Source organism: Phocoena sinus, chromosome 14 (assembly GCF_008692025.1).
Source record: "Phocoena sinus isolate mPhoSin1 chromosome 14, mPhoSin1.pri, whole genome shotgun sequence".
NCBI classification, from domain to species: domain Eukaryota; kingdom Metazoa; phylum Chordata; class Mammalia; order Artiodactyla; family Phocoenidae; genus Phocoena; species Phocoena sinus.
Genome location: NC_045776.1, coordinates 27,325,651 through 27,345,097, shown reverse-complemented (window position 1 = coordinate 27,345,097; position 19,447 = coordinate 27,325,651). Strand labels below are relative to the sequence as shown.

General features: G+C 40.2%; 1 protein-coding gene across 4 annotated transcripts in view; it reads left to right on the top strand.

The window, feature by feature from the left end:
- C14H18orf25 (chromosome 14 C18orf25 homolog) overlaps positions 1 to 15,873 on the top strand; it is an 82,342-nt gene extending 66,469 nt beyond the window's left edge. For all 4 annotated transcript variants that reach the window (XM_032602410.1, XM_032602411.1, XM_032602408.1 and 1 more), the window contains one exon: positions 7,750 to 15,873. In XM_032602410.1, coding sequence (XP_032458301.1) covers positions 7,750 to 7,939 — 190 coding nt within the window. In that variant the 3' untranslated portion in view covers positions 7,940 to 15,873. The remainder of the gene's footprint in view (positions 1 to 7,749) is intronic.
- The last annotated feature ends 3,574 nt before the right edge of the window (positions 15,874 to 19,447 follow it).

Sequence of the window (19,447 nt, the reverse complement as noted above, 5' to 3'; positions counted from 1 at the left end):
GAGCCATGTTTGTTCACTTACATATTGTCTATGGCTGTTTTGCACTCCAGTGGCAGAATTGAGACGTTTCATCAGACACCCTAGGGCCTGCCGAGCCAAAGATATTTACTGTTTAGCTCTTTGCAGAAAAACTTTACTGACTCTTGCTTTAAGATACAGTCCTAAGAATTAGTTGCAGCCCTCTCAGAGGTATACCTGAGGAACATTTAACACACACACATACATACACAACAAAATCTAGTCTTTGGAAAAATCTGTATTCTATGTAGAATTTTTCTCCTATGCCACAAGAGTTAAGTTGTGATTTCCTCAAGTAGGTATATAACATAGTATCTTACCTTATTTTTAGATCTGATTTTAATCTTTGGTTAGGAAGGTAATAAAACATTCACCAGCATTCTTCTGTTACTTATTTAAAAGGTGACTTTAGGAGTGGAGGGTGGGGGCAAAATAGACATGCACATAAATTGAGGATCCTTCTTCTAATGAGAACTGATTATACTTTCTGAAAGCATTTTTTAGTTAAACAATTGGGACTTTAAGTATGTAGATTTAAGTCATAATTTAACATGTCATCTCCCCAGAAGTGGCTAATTCTCTGTCAGAACTAGTATTGTCCCAGCACTTCATCCTGTGTCCTATATTTATGCTCTAAGTATGCCTGTATAGCTGCTTCCTTTTTTCTTTCTAAATGGTTATTTCCCCTATTCTGGTGGGAAAGAATTTTCATTCTTTAATCTTTCCTTTACCTCATTCTTTTTTCTCCTTTTTTCTGCCTTAGTCAAAAACTTTTTCCTATGAAGTTCTCTTTCATTTCCCCATCTGTTTCCTTCAAGCTGACTTATCCATGAGATGAAGAAGATAGAACTCTTGTTTTCTTCCTTTACTTCAGTATATGTTTGTCATTATTTTATTTCAGCATTATATAAGTATAGAAGACATTATTATATTTTTAAGCCCCATGCCAAGATCTTTGTAGAATATTACAGTATTTTTCATTTCAGACTTTGTACTATAAAACTTATTCTGCATATTGACTGATAGATTGATGTAGGTAAATTATTGTCAGTTGTGCCAGGAGCACATTATCCAGTTACCAACTTCCTCTTGACTTACTTTTCAAATTTTAATTCAGTGTTACTCATGTGTTCCTACTCAAGTAGGAAAAATAGGTTATAACCTGTGCTGTCTTGTCTAATCTCTTACTCTGTTCTGAGACATATCAGTGATATGGTCCAGTTCTCTATTAACTCCTACCGACTCTCCCTTCTTTATTGTCTCCTTGTGCCTAGAAATGTTACAGAGTGAGCTACCCTTCTTTTCAGATTCTTCGTTAAACTTTCCTTCCATAATGATATCTTGAGCTTCTTTTTCTACAAATATTTTTGTTATCTGGAGTTGAAATTACTATATTTCTATTAAAACTTGGAAATTTAAATTCCAAGTTTCTCTCACCTCCAGCACACACACATGCACACAGATTATCTCTAGTACACCCTTCTCTGAACTTGTTAAAGTCTTTTATCCAGATTGTCATTTTACCCTATAAACATCTTTGTTTCACTCTTAACTAAGTCAAGTGACTTTGGGTACATTTTAAATAACATGTTATAACATTATTTTCAAGGACTTTTTCATACAGGTTCTGAAGCATAAAGATGTGTTTTTTTGGTTTTTTAAATTCTGATCCTTTAACTTGAATCCTGGAGAAATCATATCTTGGAGGTGACAGATCTATCTTGAAATCTCAGTGGTGGTTAATAACTGTCCATAAAATGGAATGTAGAGTTGACAAATTCTGTTGGAGTACTTTGAATGGACTCTTGTATCATTTTGAGGGGATCTTTTATTTTGGCCCTTGGGTCTAGGACTGAGTAGGATCTCACTGACTCTGCTGTGTCTTTCTGAAAGATTTTTCAGCAGTTTCTTTAGAAGAAGCATGATAATCTTTCAAACATTGAGATTAAAAAGCTGAGAAGTGGGACTTCCCTGGTGGCACAGTGGTTGGGAATCCGCCTGCCAGTGCAGGGGACACGGGTTCGAGCCCTGGTCTGGGAAGATCCCGCGTGCTGCGGGGCAGCTAAGCCCGTGTGCCACAACTACTGAGTCTGTGTGCCATAGCTACTGAGGCCTGCATGCCTAGAGCCCGTGCTCCGCAACAAGAGAGGCCACTGCAATGAGAAGTGCACCGCAACAAAGAGTAGCCCCTGCTCACTGCAGCTAGAGGGCCCTCGCGCAGCAACAAAGACCCAAAGAATAAAAAATAAAAAAAAAATTTAAAAAAAGCTGAGAAGCAGGTGGGGGGGAGAGCCTTTCTTGTTGGTTGCTTCAGAATTGCCCCTTTAGCTGCCTGTATCTCATCTGGAATTTATTTCTTTTACAGGTCTAGGGTTGCAGTTATGAAGTATTGATGGGCTTCTGGCAGGGTTATCGCTTGGAAGAAGGTTTTAGGTTTTGATCCACATCTTTTTGTTCTAATTCGATTTGCATGCATAGATGTTTTGTTTGGATTTAGTTGTCCTGTTCTTATTTTTCCTTTTGGTATTCTACCTTGTGGGCTTTCTGAGAGCTTTAAAAAACTCAGACTTGGTTCTTGAGTTGTTCTCTTTGGGACTGTGGTTGCTCTGACTTGAGTTTGGGTGCCATTTTTCCATATTGGGAGCATTCCGGTTTGTTGACCTTTATATCAGTAATTCTAGTTGTGATGTGCCTCTTTTTTCTTTTCTTTTTTTTTTTTTGTTAAACAGTTGTTCTTCTTTTCTTGCATGCTAACATCTTCCCCTGCTCTTTTCTTTTAGATTTTGATATGTTCACTTAGCTTCTGTGTTTCTTCTAGTCATAGACTAGAAGGCATGCCTGCCTAACTAATGGTTGAATGCATCTTTTATGGCTGCCTTGGATTGCTGTGATGAACTCCTGTCATTACCTAGATGTCATTTCTAGGTGTTAATTTTTGGACAGTCCAGTTTCACAAGATGCTCTTTGCCAGTGAGATGGAGACTTTTCCATCATCTCTAGTTCTTCTGTGCCCGCTTAATTTTGCCATAAGTTTTAACTTATGACCCTGTTGCTAATATTTTTCTTTATCCTTGTTTCCTTTTCCTTCTTTTCTTCTGCAAGCTTCATTGGTAATTGCCCTAGGAAGATGAATGCATGTATCTTTATGTTATGGAACTGTGCTGAAACAGTTCTTTCAGTACCTGTTCTCTGAAGCTTTTATGAATAATCAGACCCTTACCTCCTTTCACGTGGTCCTATGGTCCATTGGTTAATGTTGGTTCACCCCTCTGCAGAAGAATTGCTGTGGGGAGTCTTTAGCATTTAAGACTGATTGCTGCTTAGAACCAATTGCTAACATTAACCCTAAAAAAAGCAAGGGAGGCAGATTAGCATTTCCCTGAAGCTACAAGGATTCACTCTACCTTCAGTTAGGAAAAATAAGTAGGAATGTTATCTAAGAGGTCACCTTCAGAATCTGTAAATGAGAGCAAAACTGATTAATTTTTAATGTTGTTTTCTTAGAATAGTAGGTTAACTGTATCAACAGCTGATCATCAGAGCCTGCCCTCTTTTTGTGTTTTTCTTCCTTTCTACTCTGAAGTCTCCTTTTTTTGGTTTTAATATATGAAGAGCAGGAAATTATTCTATCAAAACTTATTGTTTATAAATAGTGGATTGCGGGGGGCGGTCTGTGGAAGTGAGGCCTAAGCAGTTTTTCTTGGTTATAATACTCAGAATGGGACTCTAGTTGTGCACACCTATTTATTGCCAGTCATATGCAGATTAAATGCTTTGTGAGAAAAAAGCTTGTGTCTGCACTAGAATCTGATTGGACCAATTATAAAACAGCTGAGTATGTTCCCACCCCATATCTTTCATAATAGAAAAAGGATATGTGATAATACATGAAACTGTGCTTTGTTAGTTGCCTTAACAAAATTTTGAGCCTCTCACATCCTTCTTTAGAGGGCATCTCTGTAGGGCTTATAACAATTGTTGTAGTCGCATTTCCTCCTGAAATTTTTTCCCCCTCTGCATCTGGTATAAGTTATTCTGTAATGTACCATCTTATAGAATAGGGCTCAACCTTTTTTCCCCTGTACTTAAAAAAAATGTGTTAAAAGCCTTGTTCTGTCCTCATCCATCTCCTAGCTACCATTTTATTCAAGGTGGCTGAAGTCATTAAATCATAAAAAAATTTTTGAATGTTTTATTGGCTTATAACACACACAGAAAAGTAATAAGTGTATGCTTTAGCTTTTGTACCCATACCCAAGTAACCAGCTCTCAGATTAAGAAACAGAAGTCCCTCTTGGCTCCACCTTGCCCTCTGTAACCATTATCCTGACTTCTAACAGGATAGCTTTGCCTGTATTCAGAATCTTATTAACATTCCTGACAGATAGATGCCCCAGCAACTGCTTGAATGTTTAAAAGGCAGATTTTCTATTTTGTAGTGGCTGTAATTGTTGTGTAGTAATGATCATCCAAAAGTTGCCTTCTAGAAACTGATTCATGGTTGTTATTCTACTCTCAAGATCTCTGTACTGGTGAAGGAGCTGCCTTCCATGATGATTCTCACTTCTTTGGCAATTGCCCTTCCAGTTGCAGTTAATAGGAGACAGGAAAGCTTTTGACCAAAGATAGGATCATCACATTCTCCAGAGAATCTAAAATTTTGAAGAGAAACAGACTAAGGATTGGGGCTTGAGTCAAATGAGTGAGGCCAAGTTGTTCCAGCATCGTTAGGTTCTTTGAGGTACTCAAGTAAAGGTGCTTTTCCAGTAAATTTTCTTTTTTGCTTAAAGTAGCCCAATTTGGTTTCCAGTAACTGGAACTATTTGTAACCTCTTTCAACCATTCCTCATTAGTAAATACCATCTCTAAACCTCTTACTCTCCTACTCTGGACACTTTCTAGAATCTGCTTTGCTCTTTATTGTATTACCCCCAGGGGCTAGGCAGTTCCCCTTACAATCAAACATAGTGTATAGTAAGTACTTCGGGAGCAGTCTGAGAAAGACATAGTTGGAAATAAACTCCCCAGTGGAGACCTGATTTTGTTCTGGTTCCATGCTTTACTTTCTTAAGACCCTGGGCAGTTGTCTTTTGGTTTTGGTTTTCTCTTCTGTAAAATGGGAAGATTGGATTAGATCCCTTTTAAAGCCACTACCTGATGCCCTGATGTTACATTGTATGATTACTTAAGGAGCAGTGCAGAGTAACAATTGGGACTAAATACTGCTTTTATTTCAGAGTTATTTCTAGGAATTCTGTCAATGATTACATTGACTTTTTTTGGTAGTCATTCATTCCCTGGTTTTTCTAAGTTTCTAACCAACTTTACTTCAGTTACTACTTGACAGATGAGCTTTTGAACTGTTGAAGAGCTTTATATTTTTAAATTGGTGGTCTGGGCCTGTCTTTGCACTCTGCTGACTCTTGCCTTGTTTTGCCTTACTGAATTTAATACACACATTTGTAAAGCAACAACATGATGTGGAAAGCATTGGACCAGAAATCAGACTTGGCCTGAAGTTCCTTTGCCTATACTTTCAAAGAGTATGACCCTGGGCAAGTCATGTAACCTCTTTAACCCTCAGTTTCCCTGTCAGAGTATGGATAAGAACTTCCACATCTACCTCATAGGTCTGTCGGGCGTGTCAGATGAGGAGAAACTGCTTAATAATCTTAGTATTCTGTTGTCATCAGTCATCAAAACCGTTCCTTTAAAATGTTGGATGGGGCTTCCCTGGTGGCGCAGTGGTTGAGAGTCCGCCTGCCGATGCAGGGGACACGGGTTCGTGCCCCGGTCTGGGAAGATCCCACTTGCCGCAGAGCGGCTAGGCCCGTGAGCCATGGCCGCTGAGCCTGCGCGTCCGGAGCCTGTGTTCCGCAACGGGAGAGGCCACAACAGTGAGAGGCCCGCGTACCACAAAAAAAATAAAAATAAAAAAAATAAAATGTTGGATGGACTCCTTTGGCTGACGTTTTGCCGTGACTACTCGGTCATTTAATCTGAGTGTATTTAAGGGGTGGACAGATTTGGATTAGACTTTGGACTTGTTTTTCTTTTTTTTTTTTAAAGGTTTAATTTTATTTATTTTTGGCTGCGTTGGGTCTTTGTTGCTGCGCTCGGGCTTTCTTTAGTTGAGGCGAGCGGGGGCTACTCTTCGTTGTGGTGCACAGGCTTCTCATTGCAGTGGCTTTTCTTGTTGCAGAGCACGGGCTCTAGGCACATGGGCTTCAGTAGTTGCAGCACACGGGCTCAGTAATCGTGGCACACAGGCTCTAGAGTGCAGGCTCAGTAGTTGTGGTACACTGGCTTAGTTGCTCCGTGGCATGTGGGATCTTCCTAGACCAGGGATCGAACCTGTGTCCCTTGCATTGGCAGGCGGATTCTTATCCACTGCACCACCGGGGAAGTCCCTGTGTATCTTATTTTAATGCTTTTTACTAGCTAATCTTTGAAAATATGGTCGCCTCTGGGTTAGTAGCTACTCTTAGCCCATTTCTGAAAAGATGATGGCCCTCTGGTACTGTAACAAATCTGCAGTCTACCCCTACTCTGGCCTCAAGGGATCTGTTTTTCGGCACCTCTCTTGGTAAGGGAGTCATTTTCAGGTTAGCCTTTGTAGGAGCAGGGTCTCTTTCCATAAGCCTAAGGGTCCTTAAGGGCAGTTCTGCAGCTAAACCTTGTCTGTTGTTACTCTAATGTTTTCTTTTGAACCTATAGGTTCAGGTAGCGTGGGGTCGAAGCTGGAGTTCTTAAGTGATTCAGCATCACTCATCGTATACATGTTGTCAGAACAGCTGCTCACGATCCATTGTAGTAGTTTGTGTGATTAGAATCATGCCACTTGTCACCTCTCACATATGCTGCAGGGAGACAGGTCTATAATTTACATGTGTGGACCTCAGGAGCAGTGATAGCTTGAGCTGCCTGCCTTCCTCTCATATGAATCAAAACTTACTCAGTGGTTCATCCTGGAGGTTCACAGTTCTATCATTTGACTGGAATGTGGAATTCAATATGTAGGTATTTCTGAAACAGTTCTCTCCCGAACAGTGAACTCATGAGATTTGTCAGCAAGGCAGTTCTGTCCCTCTTATAGGATACTTCTAGAGAATCTAAACTGAGTACTTCACACTTGTTATTTTCACTGAAGCGTAAGTGGTTGTGATGAACTAGCCAGGTGTTTCTCTTGTCACCTTCAGGTTGAGGGAAATTGATCTTTAACTCATGACCTAGTACTTAAAGATGTTTAGACATCTAATCTGTAAAAGGGGTATTACTACTTCTGTTTTTGTAAGTACTATTAACAAATATGGCACAGAACTTATTTTAAGAACAAGTTTCACTTGTATTTCTTACTGTTTCATTAGCTCAGACTAAGATTGTCTGGGCATCTTAATTTTGCTCAGGATTTATATGCTGCCCTATCCTGAAGACCCCAGGGGCTTAAATGAATTCAGAGAAGCATCATCTTATCCATTTTCAGTACAGATCTAGACGTAACTCAGGACTTTGTGGCTGAGACAAAAATCTTGGCATTTTTAAGGCTAAACTGAGAGAGGTGGGGAGACAGACAGACATGGAGGGAAGGAGGAAAAGGGGGAGGGATATTGGTTATGGGTTTGATGAACTTGCATAGTAGGTTTATCTTAGTAAAAGTATTGGTCAGTACAACTGAAGCCATTTTGCCTTCTGTAGGATTAACCATGCTTTTGCTCTTCATTTCAATTTCAGGTGTGTTCATCCTCGAGGAGGTGTGATTCAGAGTGTTTCTTCATGGAAGCACGGCTCTGGCACGCAGTATGTTAGCACCCGGCAAACACAGTCATGGACTGCTGTGACTCCCCAGCAGACTTGGGCGTCACCTGCAGAAGTTGTTGACCTTACATTGGATGAGGATAGCAGACGTAAATACCTACTGTAATGCAATGTCACTGTGTTTCCTCTGCACTGTTCCCTTCCACTTACTCCTCCTCCTCCTTGTGACATGGAAGTTCATTGTCATAGCTTCAGCTTCAGAAGCTGTTTGTGGCATTTGTATAATTGAAACTCATGGAAAATTGCGCCCTTCCCTTTTTTTTTTTTTTTAAATTAAAAGAAGTCACTTAGGAAAGTAACTTATCACAGAGAAAAGAATTTCTTCTTTCCCTCAGTAGGAATCTGAGAATGATGAATTTTATTAGACAACTTCATTTTACTTGGTGACTTTCAATCTTAGGAAACTGCCTTCCTTTTAGAATGATATTTTAATTACCAGGTGAAATGGATTTCAGTTTTTGAATCTTGTATTTATTTTTCTGTGTAATAAAATTAATATGTAGACTTGACCACTGTCAGCCCACCCATTGGCACTCCTACCTTAGGGCATTTGCACACATATTAGTCAGTTCCTTTTTGGCACCTAGTAGGGCATGTGCATTGAAAACCTGTCCTTAAAAATAGAAGACAGAAGTGTTACTTTTCTTTTAGCTTAAATCTTCTGCCTTCTTTCCTGACTTTGCTCCTGGCTGAATTCCCACAACACAAATAATTGACATGACCCTTTGTGTTTATAAATACTGCTAAGGTGACTTAGTTGATCTCCTTGTTGCAATAATTCATAACTCTGGAAAATATCTCCTTGTGAGGCAGAGGCATTTCAGATAGATACCCCACCATGAGGTTTGGGCATCTGAGGAGAGTATTGAGAGATCCCTTTTATCCCCCTGGTTTGTTCAAATAATGGGAGAAACATAGAACCTGTTACTTAGGTAGAATATGAAAAGTTGTGTGACTTCTAAGGCTTTGGGCACTTGAAAAATCTGAGAGGGCAGTGCCTTCTTCTGTAGCTGGTCTCTCTGTAAAGGATGTAATGACAACTGTTTGATACTTGAGCTGAAGTTGACCTGTTGCTATATTTGAGTATTTTTCTCCTCTACCTTCTAAAAGTGGAAAATTCAAAATACATCATAAGAAGCCAGATGCAAAACACATTAATGGCCCTGTAGGTTTTATAGTATCTAACAGGAATAACAAAGGGTAGTAGGAGCGTCAGGGAATTCAGGAAATGCCGGTGTTGGAGTTTTGTGGCATTAGTTACTACCTTTTTTACTATAACATTGTAGTTACTAGTGAATTATTTTACAAGCAATACCTAGAATTAGAACACTATGTACTGTGCACAGGGAGGAGTGAAGTAATGCTGGCTTAGAAGACCTCACCTTTTGTTTTTCCACAGTTTTTGTCTGCTTTTTTGTTTGCTTTTGTTTCCATTTTTACCATATAATGGGGCTCTAGCCCTTTGCCTCCCTTCCCAAATGCCTTGGCGGCTCTTCCTTATCATACGAGCATGAGAACTACCATTTTCAGTTTCCACTCAGCGGACACACATTTATACCAAGTGCCTGTTCTGCCTAAGGCGCTGTGGTGGTGCTGTGGGGCTGCTGCGGAGAACAGGACACCCACCGCATGTGCGTGCGTCCGGCTGCCTGGCTCCAGCTGCCTGGCCGTGTCTCCTGTGTGTGTAAAGACTCGCTTATTTCTTTACCCTTCTTCCTGCTGCTTTAGTTCGTCCATATACCTCTTCCATGGGAGTGTATTTAAGCATGTGTTCTTTCACCTTCTCTGATAACATCGCACTTGATCTGGCCTCTGTTCTTCATCAACTTTTTATTTTCCTATCATTCTACTTTTAATAGATCAGGCTTTTAAAGAGTTCTTGAATCTCCAGTTTTAGCACCTCATGTCTCAAGTCTCATGTGGCCACAATTCTAGACAAAAACCAAAGACCCAGAGGCCAGAGCGAAATAGGACCTTCTGCAGATTCACTACTGGTGTATCCTTGGACCTTCACATTTTACTTTAGAATTAATTTATTGAATTTTACTGTTACACGTTGTTTTTGACTTGAATTAAAATGCTAGACAGAGCAGAAATGTACAATTTCTGGTCTATATTTTCCAGGAAAATCATTGGGGAAAGAATAGAGTGGATTCTATGACTTGAAGTTTTTGCAGCTTATTTTCCCCCCACTATCAGGGCAGAGCCCCATTTTAAAGAACATTTTTGCATTACCTGTTCTTACGTTAGCAGTATGTTTTGTCCAATTCAGTATAGCAGGGGATTTCCCAGGGCATATTTTCTTTAGTCCCTAACAGTCATCCTCTAACGAGAATTCTTTGGGTGTGCTGTGTGCACTGTGGGTTGGGAGTGGAGAGCGGAGTTGTAACCAAGCTCTTTTCTGGCCTTTTGCTTTTATATTGGGTTACACTTTGCCCTCACCTGTCCCTTTTCCAGCACCCTATCTGGCTTGATGCACCAGAACAAAAATTAATATGCAAAAAGCGGGGAGGGGAAGGGATGGTAGAGATAGCTTTTCTCCCTACTAGGTTGGGACTTTTCCACCTACTAACTAACTATAGAGAGACTATGTTTCAACTCTTCTTTCATTGCCAGATTCAGGAGAGTAGGGATGTGGTTTCTGGCAAGGTATTAATGATAAAATTCTGTGGTAACAGTGAGAGGCCCACGTACCGCAAAAAAAAAAAATTCTGTGGTAAATTTAAAATTCTGACATTTAAAATTTCTTTTAAGGGGGTCTTTTTTAACCAAAGTTTTGCATTTGGTACCATAGACACTTTATGCTTCACCGTCTCTTCAAAGTAATATCTCCACTAAAATGGTATACTTGGGTCGCAGATTGGTTTTTGGCACTAACTTGGTTAAGTGCCCCCCTTCCCCCAATTGGAAACCACAGAGCGGTAACTTAGCTATTGCATCAGTACAGCAATATTGATACGTAGCTATTGCTCGCCAGTAGTTGTCTCTTCATTTTGATGGAAGGGACCGGACTGAATGGACTCCATTATTCGTAACAATTGAGCATCCCATAAATTCTGCTTTTATTATTATCAATTGTGAATATGAACCATCTGATTTGCTAATTTAGTCAATTGTTCATTGTTACTTTTAGCAGATTAGCACCATAGGCAATTTAAAAATGAATTTGTTGCCTGCTTTTTATACTGTGTCACAAGGTTTTTGAAAAAGCTGGGGACACAGTATTGTCTTTCAGTTTAAAGGTTTTTTTTTTTTTTAAAGGCAAAGAGCTCCCTCCCTCCCTGTTTTTCAGTATGTGTATGATGCGACTTCCATGTATATATAAAAATGATTGCGCCCTAACCAAACTTCCTCAGATTGTGCACTGTTTGTTTAAAATAATCACGTATTTTAGTCCAATGCTGTTGTATTTTTTCATTTTATTTAAAACACTACGTACTTCTTATTCTTTTAACAAGTTTTAAAGGGTAGTGATCTTAAAAAAAAATCACTGGATAACTAGGAAATATTTTTGTTGTTTAAAGAGTACAAAAGTCATTGAAGCCTTTTGCTCCTCTTACCGTGAAAATGAAATGTTAGCCATTGTATGGCTAGGAACCAATGCACTTGGTGGTTAACAGATCTGCTGTTGCTGGAGTGTGAGCGTGGACTTGATGCAGTGACGACAAATCATTGCTTAGAATTAATGTTTTAAAATGTGTGACTCTAGTTTTTAAAACAAAATTTGGTTCTTCTTTTCATTATTTAGTTTTTGTTTCCATTTAGTATTTAATGGTCTTTGGAGAAAAAAAATAATAAAACAGAGTGTTATATATATATTTTTTGGTGCAAGATAAGATTTTCTGTTTTTTGAAATAAGTCTGTAGCATAAAGGTTAAACTATTTTAAGACAAAATAAAATAGAGTGTATTTAAACAAAGATAATTTCTGAGGATTTTTTTTTCCATCTGCTTCAGTTAATTAGATGGTGCCTGGAGCAGCTCCCAAGTTAGCTTTTGGATGTGAAAGTGAATTATATTTTGTTATCAGATCTTATTGTTAAAGTTGCCTGATTTTTTCCAAGCAACAGCTGTATCCTACTCCTAGAATGTTTTGCAGGTGGCCTTTGGTGTGTTAGATTTAGATAAAAATAGTTTTGCATTAGCTTTCCTGTAGCCCCCACTTCCCTTTCCAGTTAGAACCAGTGAGATTTCAAAGCTGGTGAAAGGCTCCCTAGTGCTAGGCCCCTTTGCTCCTGGGAACAAAACTCAGCTGACAGTTACTTCCCAGAGACCAACGTGCCAGGGTAAGATGCTGTGACTGTGTGCACTTTGCTCGTGGTTGAAGCAAATACAGGGTGTTTCAAAAATAGCCCGAAGAACTTTCCTCCTAATTTGGTTCTATTTTCAGGGTTTTTATTTGGTTATCAAAATGAAAGGAACTACTTACTGCATTAACATCTCATGACTTTTGTAACTTAATTCATGTAAAGGAGAATGAGGAACCAGACAGAGTAAAGCCTGTGTTTATTAAAATATTCACTCCTGGATCTCTTTATGTTCATCAAATTTTTAGTCCTACCTGCACTGGAAAAAGATCTGTTAACAATTAGGAAGTACACTGTTAACAGTTAGGAAGTGTTTTTAGTTTTGGGAAATGGTTCTTTTATACTACTTTGTATCTGAGACCTAGACATGTTAATGCCTATGAGAAACTTCTTTTCTTGGGCTCTAGAAGAAAATTTTTTGCTTAGTGTCTTGTTTTTGAGCGCTTTTGCCCTTGGACGCTGCTTTTGAAGAATAGACAAAGCATGAGTAAGTAAAATAATCTGTGGCTAGTACTTAATCTCATTCTGGCTTCCTCTTTCTATTCTTTGCTGGCTTTTGGCCTTGCCTTCCCTTGTTTGTATGTTTTTCACAGTAGATGACAGCTATTTATAACTTTAGTCCAAACAGAAAAATTACATAAATCTTTACAAAATACATAAACATCTCTTCAGCTCCAATTTTGCAATTGAAGTAAGGTGAATTTCTTCTAGGTTTAGGTTTTGTTTTAATTTTGCTGATCTACGGAGTGATCCTGCTAGGTCACTGGTAGGTATGATTTTCTTTACTTTCTTGACTCCGTGTTTGAGAGCAGTGATTTACAGAATTAGAGAAGTTCCTGGGCTATACAGTGGAGCTTTGTCTGGGAGAATATGCCTGGAGCAAAAGAAGGCAGTGTCAAATATTGGAAGGAGCAATGCGCTCAGAAAAAGATGCAGGTGATGGTCATGAACATGATAGTGATGTGGCAAGAGCATCCATTAGCCCAACAGAGGTTGTAACACTGCTGGCTCAATTCAACTGCCGTTGTGCTACTTTGCGGGTAGCATGCCTTCTAGATGGAGATGGCTTTAGGCAAGGATCCCTTTGTGTGATGAGGATTCACCATTTCTTTCTTTCCTTTCTGCCAAGCCTTGAGATCCCATTTGGTAGGTGGATGTTAGTAAAGGATGAGAGCGAGTGCTGGCAGTGAAGTCAACCCTCAGAAAGAAGGTGGTGGCAGCAGCTTGTGTGATCTGCTCATAGATCCTGACCTTCAGGGTGGGAACACCTCTTGGTTGTAAATTCTGTTGATCTAACTTCTTATTCTTTGGTAAAGGAAACTATTTGGTACCAGTTTTTTCCTTTGTGCTTTGATAATTGACACCTCGAAGGAGTCATTTCTGTTTCCTTCCCGTGGCTGCTCTGTCCTAAGAGTGGGAGGGTGAAGTGTTGTGCACCATTGAGCCCTCACTCTTGTGCTTGAGTCTAAAGCAAGCAAGTGTGACTATAGGATGGATCTTGGCACCTGCAACAGGAGGGAAATCAGACCAGAGGGTAGAGGGACTGATGTTTAAAAAGCCTGAACCAGAGAGCAGGAGACTCCAGAGAAAGACTGTCTGACAGCTAAGGGATTTGATTTCTACGCCTTAAAATGGAGAATTTCTAAGATTTATTTTCTGAGACTGAAAGACAGGACTGTGTTATTTAAGGGAATAATGCATTGTTCTGCAGAGCCGTCGCTTTTCAGGCAGGAATTGAGGAGAGTGGCTTACTCCAGAAAGCTGTTTAAAGGACTACAGTTCTATCATCTCACTTAAGTTTTGGAAGGCGTTGGATGACTAACGCCCACAAAACCTTGAATTTCTACAAATTCTTTATTTTCAAAGTTTTAAAAGAATATGTATTTCAAAATTTTCACATGGGGGTAAGAAGTGGTACAGATTGTTATCCTGATTTTGCAGATTGGAAGACTGAGAACAGAAGAATAACATATCCAGATTTACATAGCTCGACTTAGCAAGAGTAGATTTTTTCTGTGGTCCAAATTAGGACTTTTTAGCTTTAAGAAAAACAAAGCCTCTTTTTTCCACCTGGTTTTTCCTTCATTGTTATTGCTGCTGATTCTGCTTTGTTCTGGCCTGAGAAGAATTGGAAGAAGTCTTCCTGAGAAGGTAATGTTTGATTGGTTCCCTTTTTTCTTGGGCAAGTGGTCACAGATTTAAACATCAGAACCACACACCTGCATATGCCTCTCAACTCAAGCTCAGGAATGGCCTTGGAAACTTTTCCCGTAGATAGATTCCCTGTCTCATAGTTTATGGAACAGGAAAATGTGGATGGTCAGTAAACATAAAAAAGATGCTCAGGCTCACTACTAATTATGGAAATACAAACTTACATTACAGGACACCATTTCACATAGGCAGAATCAGATAAGAATACATTTAAATCCAGTAAGGAGGCAGGACATTGGCAATTCACTTGTCTTCTTGTATGAGCATAATTTGCTACAATTATTTTGGAAAACAGTGGAATTGTCTAGTAAAAAGCTGAATATGTGCATACCTCAAGCTACGGACTGAAGGTTTGGGTTTCCCCTCCCTCCCATTCATATATTGAAACTCTGCTCCCCAGTGTGATGTTATGTGGAGGTAAGGCCCTTGGGAGGTAATTAAGTTTATATGAGATCCTAAGGGCAGAGCCCCCATGATGGGATTAGCGCTCTTATTAGAAGAGGAGGAGACTTGTAAGACACAGTAAGAAGGCAGCTGTCTGCTAGCCAGAAAGAGGGCTCTCATCCAAATCAGACCATGCTGGCGCCCTGATCTTGGACTTGCAGCCTCCAGAACTGTGAGAAAAAAAAAAAAAAAGCCTGTTGTTTAAGCCACCTACTCTGTAGTATTTTGTTGTGGCAGCCGGAGCTGACTAAGACACCCATGACCCAGTAGTTACACTATCTGGGATGATACCCGTGAGCAACTTTTAAATTGTTGTGGTAGCCTAGGTAGGGAAGTCATGAAATCAGTTCAGTGTCTGTAAACCATCTTTTGTTTATTTAAGGAAATATTAACAACATAGAAATAACAGGAGACAATATTGTTACATGATACTTTTGTTATATACTGATAAACATCTACACACAGACATGTATGTGTACGTAGGGTCAAGATATAAAATGTATTTTATTTATTTTTACTGTGGGTTGCAGTAAAAAGAAATGGAAAGCCCTGGTTCTAGAGAAACTGGTTTACATGCTCAGAAATGTTTAGTGTCATTTTCCCCCAGTTTTTGGCTATTTCAACATGGATGTTCATCTATAGGATGGATAAACATTGTGTTTATAGAAGGTGTAGCCACTGTGAAAATTAATGAACTAGAGCAATATTTATACACTTATATTAGTTATATCAACATGGATAAACCTCAACACTGGAGTGGAAAAAAAGCAAGTTGCAGAATCTGTACTACATGATGCCATTTATATGGAGTTCAAAAAGACAAAACAATACTACATATTGGTAAAAAATTGATACACACATTAATAAGAGTATAAAGAAATGCATGAGAACAATAAACACCAAATTCAGACTAATGGTTGCCTCTGGAGAGGGAGGTAAGGAGGGGTCACGGGGACTTCAACTTCACTGGCAAAATTTCTTAAGCTGGGTAGTGGGGACACAGATGTATGTTATTATTTGTACCTTTATGTATATCTTAAATATTTCATAATAAAAATTGTTCTCTGTCTCAAGCAGAAGGAATAAAAGCTCTTTATGACGTTCCAGATGGTATTAGTGGAAATGAGTAAGATCTGAAGCTGATTCCTTTTAGATGCCCTCAGTACTTTTTGGATATGTCACCATAAGCAACAACAAAAAATAAATTTGATAAATTGGGCTTCAACAAAATTAATTTTGTGCTTCAAATGATACCATCAAGAAAGTAAAATGACAGCCTGTGGAATTGGGACAAAATATTTGTAAATCCTATATCTGATAAGAGACTTGCATCTAGAATATATAAAAGCTCTTTCAATTCAATAATAAAAGATAAAAAGCCCAATTAAAAAAATCTGAATAGACGTGTCTCCAAGGAAGATATACAGCTGGTCAATAACACATGAGAAGATGCTCAACATCGTTAGTCATCAGGGAAATGCAAATCCAAACCACAATGAGATATCACTTCACACCTACCGGGATAACTAGAATCAAAAAGTCAAATAACAGCAACTGTTGGTAAGAAAGTAGAGAAATCAGAAGCTTCAGACATTGCTGATGGGAATGGTCCAGCCGCTTCAGAAAACAATTTGTTTCTCAAATGGTTAAACATAGAGTTTCCATGTGACTCAGCCATTCTATCCCTAGGTATACACCCAAAAGAAATGAAAACATATGTCCACACAAAAACTTGTACACAAATGTTTATAGCAGCATTATTCATAATACCAAAAGGAGGCAACAACCCAGATGTCTATCAGCTGATGATGCTTTATGCTACAGCATGGATGAACCTTGAAAACATATGGAAAAAGCCAGTTACAAAAGACCCCACCACATATTCTTTCGTTTATAGAAAATGTCCAGAATAAACAAATCTATAGGAACAAATAATAATGATTGCCAGGGGCTGGGGGGAGATGAAAGGAGGGAGTGATTGCTAATGGGTAAGAGGTTTCTTCTTGCGGGGGTGAAGAAAATATTCTGAAATTCCATAGTGGTGATGGCGCAGCACTCTGAATTACACATTTTAAAAGGGTGAATTTTATGGTATGTGAATTACATCTAACTAAAGCTGTTACTAAAAAAAATTCCCAATTACCTGAGGTTACCATGCTTTAAGCTGCTAAGACCTTGGCATGAATGGGTGCAGGCACACTGCAGAAAATGGATTTAGATAGTTGGGGCATAATGAGGAAGTTTCAACCCAGCTTTGAAAAGGGACTCAGGAGACCAACATGACAGTAATTGAAGCCAGGCATGACCAACTTTCTCACTGGGTGTGGCCTGCCCTGACCCTGAGATGCAATTTTAGGAGGGGATCTACCCTCTGTGGAGAGAGGTGTGGCTTGCTGAGGGTGAAGATTTTTCAGAAAGAAACCAACCCTTCCCCACTGAAATGTAAGTGATTGCCCTCAAGGCAAGGTCAGGACCATTTCCTGTGAGCTCCTGGGACCTGCCCCTGGTTTTTGCCCAGAAAATTTACAGCCACCCTGAGAGACCATTCCTGATAGCTGACATCCTGCTAGAGTGGCCCTGACTGCACCGTTTGGGCAGTGAGTCACGTGGGGTTAGAGTGGGGGCAGCGTCTCGCTAGGTGCGCCCCTGCCGCCTGGGAGATTCTGCTTTAACTACTCACACGCTCTCTCGGTTGCCAGCCCCTGAGAGTCGGTGTCACTGCTGAGAGTTTGTGGTGTCCTTCAGGGGTGCTGAGGCAGAAAACACGTTAGGACCTTAGTTTTATGCAGTGCTGGGTAGTACCTCTCCTCTTTCATCCAGTTGGTAATTTTCCACTTCCCAAAGTAGACGGCTGGATTCTACTGATTAGCTCTTTGGGCTCTTGGCAGAGTACATTCGTTTGTTGTGACGTTAAAACTGTATACCATCAAAAATGTGAACCTTTCACTCAGCGATGAAATATGCAAAACCTTCAGCACAGGCACCAACCAATCAGAATTAGCACTGGAAGTAGGGCTGGCACAACCTCCTGTGGCAGGTATGGGATTTACCCTCTCATCGCTAGACTGCAGATCCTGGGGAGCGACCAGGGCGGTGGGAAGGGCACTCCAGGCAGCTCCGGGAAGGGGCTCTTTGCCAACTGCGATTGAAATGTGGCATTATTTTAACAACTGATAGAACCAAAGTAGTGTATACTGTCAGAGAGTCAGTCTTGCATTCACCTAACCTGTCTGTGCCTCTAGTTCCTAACTCATAAAATGGGGATGAGAGTACCCGCTTTATGGGATTGTCATAAGGAGTAAATGAATGGGGGCCATCAGTCGACGCCATCAGTCTCACCAGCTTTGCACCAGTCAACATTGTTTGGCTAGCTCAGCCGGAAAGCGTGTAGACCAAATAAAACTTGTCTGTAGGCTACTAACAGTCTTACAGCAGCAAAGTTAAACCCTCACAGCATTTTTTTCAGAAGTGAAATACTTCAGAGAAAACAATCAACAGTTTGTTTATGTGATAACTGGCATGGGGTGGTGAAAAATAAAATGTCCCAAGGTCTGCCTTAACTGCTAACAAGCTGTGTGACCTACCAAGGTCATCCTCCTCTCTGGATCTCAACTTCTTCATTTCTGAAGGGCCTGCCACTTGCAGGCCTACCACTGTGGTGGCGTGGGGCAATCAAATAAGGTAATAGAATAGTATAGGATGATTCAAAGCACTTTAGAAGTTTGAGACCCAACTGACTGTGGAAGCAAGGCTGTAATGGAAGTTAACACATTGGGCCAGACAAGTGGGGGACTGTGGCACACTGGAGAGAGCATATATATGCTTTGTCCAAAGGGGAGAACTGTGACTTGTCATGAGAGAATACAGGCTTGATGTTGCCAGATCTGTGGATTTTTCTAGAAAAGACATCTGGATTTTAAAAACGTATATGTGAAATTTCTGATTTGTAGACACTCTTGTGTGGCCATGGTCGGACCTCCTGAGTATACAGCTTGAATAGAACTATTGGTACAGGAGTACTCCCTTCAGTCCTTCAGGAATGGGATAAAAAGCGACGAGCCCGGGGTGGCCCAGTGAACTGACCCTTATTTTGTAGAGGCTGCTGAGACTACCAAGCTCCAGGTGCATCTCTGTTGTAAGGGACAGAGGATGCCTCAGGGAGCTGTGATCAGTTCCCATCCTTGGTCTCGTGTATTGCCTGAGTACATCTCGCTGGTTGGCTAGACAGTCAACTGAAGAGAATAGAGGCCAATTTCGTGTCATCAGTCTCACCAGCCCTGTAACCTAAATCAATCCTATTTGATCTAGCTCAGCCAGGGACTGTGTGGGCCAAATAAAACTTGTCTGCAGGCCTGATTTAGCCTGCAGGCTGCCAGTTTGCTGCCTGTGTAGGATGCAGATTTCACTGGTTCAGCAAATACTAAATACTTGCTATGTGCTAGGCACTGGGCCAGACTCCAGGGACATAAAGGTGACTGGAAGTCAGTCTTCCCCCTCAAGTAACTTTGGTGTAACAAACCATTGTCACAAAGCCTGACAAGTGCTGAGACAGAGCTCAATGCAGTGGGAACAAAAAGAAGGCTCCCTGAGCCAGCTTTGGGGTGGAGTGAGCAAATGGAGGAAGAGCTCCTGCAGAAGGTGATGGTGAGC